At 40.1% G+C, this 7,848-nt stretch overlaps 1 protein-coding gene across 4 annotated transcripts in view; it reads left to right on the plus strand.

The window, feature by feature from the left end:
- LOC102214300 (protein kinase cGMP-dependent 1) overlaps positions 1-7,848 on the plus strand; it is a 94,592-nt gene that overhangs the window by 71,829 nt on the left and 14,915 nt on the right. For all 4 annotated transcript variants that reach the window (XM_005727488.1, XM_005727490.1, XM_005727486.2 and 1 more), the window contains 2 exons: positions 5-82; positions 1,668-1,762. In XM_005727488.1, the coding sequence (XP_005727545.1) occupies positions 5-82; positions 1,668-1,762 (173 nt within the window). The remainder of the gene's footprint in view (positions 1-4; positions 83-1,667; positions 1,763-7,848) is intronic.

Below are 7,848 nucleotides of genomic sequence, written 5' to 3' on the forward strand. Positions count from 1 at the left end.
ACAGACACATTATGAAGACGGAGAGTACATCATCAGACAGGGGGCCAGAGGAGACACCTTCTTCATCATCAGTAAAGGAAAGGTAAGGACAGTGCGGTCCAGACTACCACCAAAACAATAATCAGCTGACATCACAATGCAGGGCATCGTGGTACATGGAGAATAAAAGACCCCTATTTTTTGATAGAATGGGGTGGAATTTTTGGGTGGAAGTTGGCTGTCATCAATCACCATAGGTTAAAGGAGAAGTCAGAAAGAAGCGCTGCCTCTTTCATCATCTCTTTCAGCAGCGACGGGGGTATCTTGGAAGGAGAATGGAGTCATTTGACTCCACTTTTCAGTAATCAGCACTGAGTTTCACACTGAGCACTGTCCTGTCTGGCTTCAACACTGTTGGAGTGCTTTCACATACTTTTCGTGAACATGTTTTGATGCCAGGATGGCTGCAAGTCTCCCTCCTCATTTTCTCTCTGCTTGTTGTCTTCATCTTCTCCATTCATTTCCTGTGCTTCCTTCACAGCTTGTTTCCTGTCTGTTACATCCACAAGCTCGCATGCTGTTTGTTTTCAGCAGGTATGACCACAAATTGATCAATCAGTGACACCTGACAGGGTTTTATAATGCTCGTCCAACAGTTCGCGTCCTCTAACCCCTACTATCACCTTGTTTTTTGGTTCGATTAATAATTTGGTAGAATTTGTTTTATCCAATTATGTTTCCTTCGTCTGGTCCCTTACATCCACAAAATGTAGATGGTACATGGTTTGTAATCTCACCTATACATCATTTGTATCATTTATAAATTGGGTAATGCTGTAATAAGAATGTGTTAGTAATATTTTAGTGCTTTATAATCCTAGTATTTTCCAGTAGTTCACATATGTGAGATGTGAGTGCTTTTGTTCCGTCCTGTTTTGTGTCCTTTTTTTTGGTACCTTACTTTGGCAGTAAACAAAAGCTGTAAATTTCACAAGGTCAGTAAAGTCACGTTGCACAACAGTACGGTCATGGATGTGTGGGTGCAGGAATGAACTCACATACATACATACACACCTGACCTTGTCAATGCTTTCTGCTTAGTTATTTCCACATCGCTCACTTTGGCTCTGTGTAGTCTACTTTACCTATAGGACTTTCATCCAGATTGGACGTCACCCAGCGCGCACACAATCACACTTTGTACCTCCTGTACTTCCTTTCTTTGTTTTGTGCCTGCTCCCACGTGAATAATTACGCTGTCACTCAGGTGTAGACAGTGCGCCGGTGCAGGATTTGCTGCTACATCTGTGCTGACTAATGGATGAAGACAAGATCCTTCAATTGACGAAACAATCGCCTTCATTCCCTTCCTCTAAAATCTACTCAGCTGCCATCACTTTGATTTGTAAAGTTTTCCGGCCCAGCAGAGCCCCATCACTCATGTTTCTTCTTGCTCGTGGCGCTTCCCAGATTCTTCATGGTGATGACAGTTACCTGTGTGAAACAGACTTGCGTTACAGTAGTGCTTCCTTTTTGTTTGTAGCAATGTGATGAACCTGACATTTTAAGACATGATTCCCTGTCTTGTCTTTAAATTAAAATGTTATCCATCTTTTTTTCTTGCTACACATCTACATGACATACATTATCACTATTCTTCTCCTTAACTTTCCTTTCTGTTTTGCTAGGTTAATGTAACCAGAGAAGACTTGCCCAACGGAGAGCCTGTCTACCTCCGCAGCCTCGGAAAAGGAGACTGGTTTGGAGAGAAAGCACTGCAAGGGTAAGAGTGTTCCTAATAATTCTGCCGCTTCCAATTTATATCTCCCGTCTTCCATTCTTTCACTGCTTTCCTTCTAATTTTCACTCCCAACCTGTCTTTTATATCTTTTGTCTTAGTGTTAACTTGGCACTTAGCCTCCAACTCCTATCAATCTCCTTTCTTTCCGCAACTCACTCTTTTGAACAGCCTTGATAACTTGGCAAATGTTTGGAATTGCTTAAAGCTAGTCCATATTATGATATTTGATTTACTCTAGCTGTTCAAGGCAAATTTTCCACGCATGAAAGAAGAATTATTTCTCTGGACCGAAGGAAGCTTGTTAAATATGATATGAGAAAGAGTTTAAATCCACATGTCTTTTTTTATGCATTTCAGTCTATATTAAGGCGCGTTTTGATCCACAGTTGCTACTGTGAGCATTCTAATTTGTTTGGTTATGTAATAATTTTCCCATCTGCGTAAACAGCAACAACTATCTGCAGATGCAGCTATTTCACCTCCAGCCCCTTTTTTGAAGACCGTATAAATAAGCGCACATGCAGTGACTGTGGCACATTCATGTTTCTCAAGTTCTATTTTTGCCTAAATCGAGAAGGGGGTATGTTTAAGTGACAGCGGAGATCCCTCACAACAACACCGAGTCACAGCCTGTCTGTGCTATTTTGCACACACTGATGTCACTCAGAAAAACAACAGGGAAAAGTCATTTATTGGGAGTAGAGTGGTGTTTGTCACAAAGTGCGCACTACCAGTTCAAGTCTCATTTAATTTGAACAGTATTATCTAGCTTCTTTTCCTCTCCATTCTGTTATCAAGGATATCTCCATGATGTCCTTGGCTGTATTAATGAATTTCTGCACTCTTTCGTGAACATTTGCTATTAGCAGCTGTAATTCACACAGTGTATGTCGACTTGGAACAAACAGATATAAAACGAGATTACACACTTCTAACATTACACCACTTTGTACGTTATAAGTCTGAACCAGCAGTGTGGATTCTAGCTGTGAAGATGTCCCACAGGTCAGTTTTAAGTAACTATATTTAAAAATGATTCATGTCTGTTTCTAACATTTGGTTTGCTCAAAGTGCTCAAATACTTTCACTGTAGACACTTAGATGTTATAACAGTATTTTATAAACCTGGCGTCAAGACCGTTGTGCTGAAGTGATATTTTTACCCTGCTGTTTGCTCTTCCTTGTCAGGATTGCACCTCTCCATGGACAATGGATTATTTAACATCAGGGAGTGAAGAGATGGAAAATAGTCTGAAGTGTATTATGTCTATGAGGGTCAGGTAGAAACAGAGAAGATATGCATTCATGCATGCACATTTGAGTGTGTCCATACTTAGACAGCAGTGTTAGAAAAATAATGAAGATGTCGCCATCTTGTGGCTGCTGAATGTGAAAGCCACATAAAAATCAGCGCTCAGACTCATCGGCACTTGAAAACACAGACCGAATCAAAGCAGCGTGCTGTGGAAAAGAGATTTCCGTTTATGTCAAAACAATAAATATAATGTTTATTATTAAAAGAAATAATTTCAATCAGGTTTTGATGAGTTTTGATGGTGTGCCAACATATAAAGATAAGGGGGTTTTCCTGACTGCACACATTTGTCATTTGTTTCTATCGCGGCTAGAACGGAGGAGTTAAAATTGAAGATGCCTTGATCCCGTGCTTTACCACATGACCTGTGAATAAATTAATGTAAAGTTAAATTTAAATGAAAAGTCTTTTCTTTTAGACATATAACAAGTTAACAAGGGTTGTCATTGGCCTCCAGGCTGCACTTTGAGAACACTGGCTGCTGGATGATATTCAGACAGCAGCTTGAATTGCACAGATGGTTGGGCTTTCCCTAAATGTAAAAGCTAATGACTAAAAGATAAAAGATGACAGAGCATTAAAATGCATGTGGGACATGTTAGGCATGGAAAGCTTGATTTCTTAGGGGAGGGACACGTCTGTTGTTGTTTTGAAGTAGACATTTTTTAATGTTTTACCGCACGTGCATTAAAACTAAAAGTGCTGTTTGTTGAGTAAGAATCAAACACAAAGCTCTAACGCATCATGAATGTAGCAGCTATTCTGATTTTGAGGAATTCGGCGACTTCTTTTAAGTGCTGCTAAAATTATGTAATGGAAAAAAAAAGTTTCATCACCCTGATGATTTTCACCATTTAATAATTAGTTATTATTAATCTCTGGGTCTCTGGCACAGTGTGTCTTTTGTCCCGTCTCCTCGCCTCAACCCCAAACAGTCGCAGTCAATGGCTTTGCTTGCCTGATCCTGGTTCTGTTGGAGAGTTTTTCCTTTTAAAAGGAAGTTTTTCCTTCCCACTTGTCACGGTACTGGGTCGTGTGACCCAGTGATTGAGTTTTATTTATTTTTTTGTATTCATTTTCAATCTAGTTAAATTCTAGGTTGCTGTTCAGACCTTATTTCTTAGTTATTTCTGTCATCTCTGCCTGTACTCAGTCTCCGTGGTTATGTTAAGTTCATGTCATGTTTTATCTCCATGTCTATGTCTCCGCGTTTCCTGTTTTATTTTGTAAGAGTCTGGTGTTCTTTGTTCATTGTAGTTAGTGTTACTCTCCCCTGGATTGTCATTATGTTTCATTCGAGTCAGCTGTGTTCTCATGTGTCTCCACTTCCCCTGATCACCTCATGTGTGTATTTAAGTCCTCAGTCTTGCTTTGCTCGTTGTTGCGTCATCTGTGTACCTCCCCTCTGGTCAAGTTGGGTGTTTTTCAGGAGTCTGTGCAGTTCATGTTTGCCATTTGGTTTATGTTGTTTTTCATGCAGCCGCATGATGAGGTTCCGTGCAGGTCATGTTCATGTCTGTTTTCGTCACGCCATTTGGTTCACAGTTTCCATGCATCTGCACAGCATTCTGTTCACGGTGGTCGTAGTTTTTCCTTTCAGTCAGGTTAGTGTTTTTCCAGTTTAGGTTTTTGGTTAGTTGCAGTCTGTCCCTGTTATGTTTTGTCTACTCCATTCTGCATCAGCCCAAATAAAGGCTCGCTTTCAGTTTAAGTTCACTCCCGTCTCCTCGCCTGTGTTCACGCCTGGGTCCACCACACACACTCTCCACACGGTCTGCCCCCGCTGGCCGTGACACCACTGTCACCAAGTGCTTGCTCATAGGGAGCTGTCTGATTGTTGGGGTTTTCTCTCTATTATTATAGGGTCTTTACTTTACAATATAAAGCACCTTGAGGTGACTGTTGATGTAACTTTAAATTAATTTAACAGGATTTAATTGAAGTGCAGCATATGCTTAGCATTAATATTATCCATGATTCATTACTCATATCACTCATTTGTTGGGAGTGAGGGTTTTGCACATGGACTATACAGCAGGATAAATAGTCAGTGGTTATCACAATATACTTTGAAATGTTGTGCAGTTTTGAAAGCTCTTCAAAGCATGCTTAAGAGCATCTTGTGCTTTGTTTAATCAAGAGAAACACTTTTGTTCAACAAACTGCTATCTCCGGCTCACTGTCTCTTGTTATAAACACCTTTTGTCTTAGAGTGTCTTGAGCTGGAGAAGCTTATTTGACTATACCTTTGATGGTCAAGGGTGTCTCGCGAATTGAAATGATGGAGATGCTGGCCATCTTGGAACTAGGCTTTTGATCAGAGGGCTCGTCTGCTGGGCTTTCTAGTCTTTCTAATTAGGAGTTAACTGTGCATGTCCTTGCTCATGAAACTCAATAGCCTATACTCAAAGGCTACTCTGTCCATCTGAAGACGTTGCCTTTGATCTGTGAGAACAACATATTTACAAATCAAAGTCAGTTCCCCTGCCAGCTATAATGGTTTGCGAGAGCTTGTGTGAGTGCTGGCGTGAGATGTGTATACGTTAAGGCAGTAGAACAAATATCAAATTATTCTCTAAGGGGCTTGCACATCTATAGGCCCTGAATGACTACAATATATATGTACCTCTTCGCAGTGATGGATGTTCCGGGAAGAGACGCACTTCGAGGGTGATATGTTGTTTGTACTTAAGGAGAACATATCTGATATCACATTCCTCATGTCACTGTGATGTGTTAACTTTCATTGGAGGAGTTGGACCATCACCTGCATAGACAATGTGTGACCTGACCTCCAACTCCTGAGTGTATTTTGTGTGGGTATGGTTGTGGGAATGTTCCAGCTGAAGGTGCTATTTAAAAAAAGAAGTCTGATGTAACTGGGAGAAGTTTGATTGGTATCGGTGTCAGAACACCTTCAGACCAACAATAGCGCTCTGATAATTCACTGTGAGAGTTTGTAATAGTGTGGATATGTTGCCACTATTGCACAAAATCATCACTTTCCCTTCACTCCAAGCCTCATTCTATTAATAGATTTCCCCCGAGTCACCGCTTTAGCTTCTATCATTCATTTAGTATTAACTACAATTCTGAATATTTTACATTGCTTTGTCTACGTTCTCTCAAATTTTTCACATTTTGGTAACTATACTATATACTTTTTTTGTAGCTGCTGCTTCAGAAGCACTTTATCAAAGCAAATCCCATGTTGCTTTTATTTCTAAATCATTATTTTAGGGAGGAAAATCCCTTTGTTGTGTAGCAGTGCAGATATGAAGAAAAAAAATAGTACTGCTTCTTTTGTTATTTCCCACAGGCCACAGATTTTGTTCTGGGTGTAGGTAAGGAAGCACTCAGTTGCTGCTGGAGCCCTGCACTGCACTGCACTGACAACGAAATGACTAAATATTTAAGAATGTGCCAGTCTGGCAAACTGTGTGTCCAAGCAGAGATTTGACAGTGTGAAATAATAAATAGAAGGCCAACCACAAAAGGTTTATTTTTTCACAGGCCTCAAAAATAAATGCTCTGTATGAGAAACACAAGCTCTGAGTGTGTTTATGGCAAGCTCAGACATCTGAGACTTCCCACATTATCTTTGTTAAAATAATCAAACATGGGGTGTGTGGTCCGTGTTTTTTTTTTAATAACAGAATACTGTAGCCCATGACTGAAATATAACTTCAAAGGAGACAATTCATGCACCAATAAGGAAGTGTTTCAGAGAAATATTTTGATTTCAATAACTGAGGAGCAGCGTCCTGGAATACTAGGAAAATATATTCATGAATGTAAAAGTTGTGGCATGCATTGAAAGTAGGTATAGTCTTTGTTATGCAATTTGTACTTAATGGGAAGTACGGTAGCTGCACAGATACTGTGGGACTCATTTAGTGTTGAATAATGAAAATTGCTTTTGGAGTTTCACACACACTATGTTTCAAGATGCAAGTGACTTACAACTTTTTCTTAATCCAGGTTAAATTTAGCATTTTTAAGTCATCAAAAGAGACACCCGGCATACAACCAGGCATTTGTTCTGCCCAGTATTTGTTGTTGATTTGGAAGCAGACACATTCATATGTATATGTTTCGATTTATTCACAATGTTCTGTCTGACCACTGATACAGGTATTTGTGTGATTTTGTGTTTCTTTTTAATTTAAATCGGTACAGACAGCTGTTGTGGTAAAGAGGGAGCTGAGCGCAAAGGAAAGGCTGACAATTTATTTATCAATCCACGTTCCTCCCCTCACTTATGGCTATGGACTGCAGGAGGTGACCAAAAGAATAAGATTTAACAATATAATTGGCAGACACCCTTTGGAACTTGCTCCAGGGTGACAAGCTTGATCTTTCGGGTAGAGACACTTTTCACATCAAAAGAACCAACTGAAGTGGTTTAGGCACCTGGCTGGGATGCCTCCTGGATGCCTCCAAGGTGATGTGTTTCATGCATGTCAAAGCCCCAGGACCACACCCACCAGGGAACACCCCTGAAAAACTGGAGGTGGTGGCAGGGGAGAGAGAGGTCTAGGTATCTCCGCTTAGATTGCTCTCCCCAGATTAGAGGTATGTGGATAAATAGATGCTGTATTTGGCCTGCCACTTGTTCTGCCTGACTCCTCTGCAAAAGAAGTTGCTACTTTAATCTCAGAGAGACTTTTTATTATTTGAATAAAATCTATTTTTTAACTTTAATAGACACACACATACACACACACACACACACACATACATACATATATAT

This window comes from Pundamilia nyererei, unplaced genomic scaffold (genome assembly GCF_000239375.1).
Source record: "Pundamilia nyererei isolate P.nyererei 1_Seehausen unplaced genomic scaffold, PunNye1.0 scaffold00024, whole genome shotgun sequence".
Lineage (NCBI taxonomy): Eukaryota > Metazoa > Chordata > Actinopteri > Cichliformes > Cichlidae > Pundamilia > Pundamilia nyererei.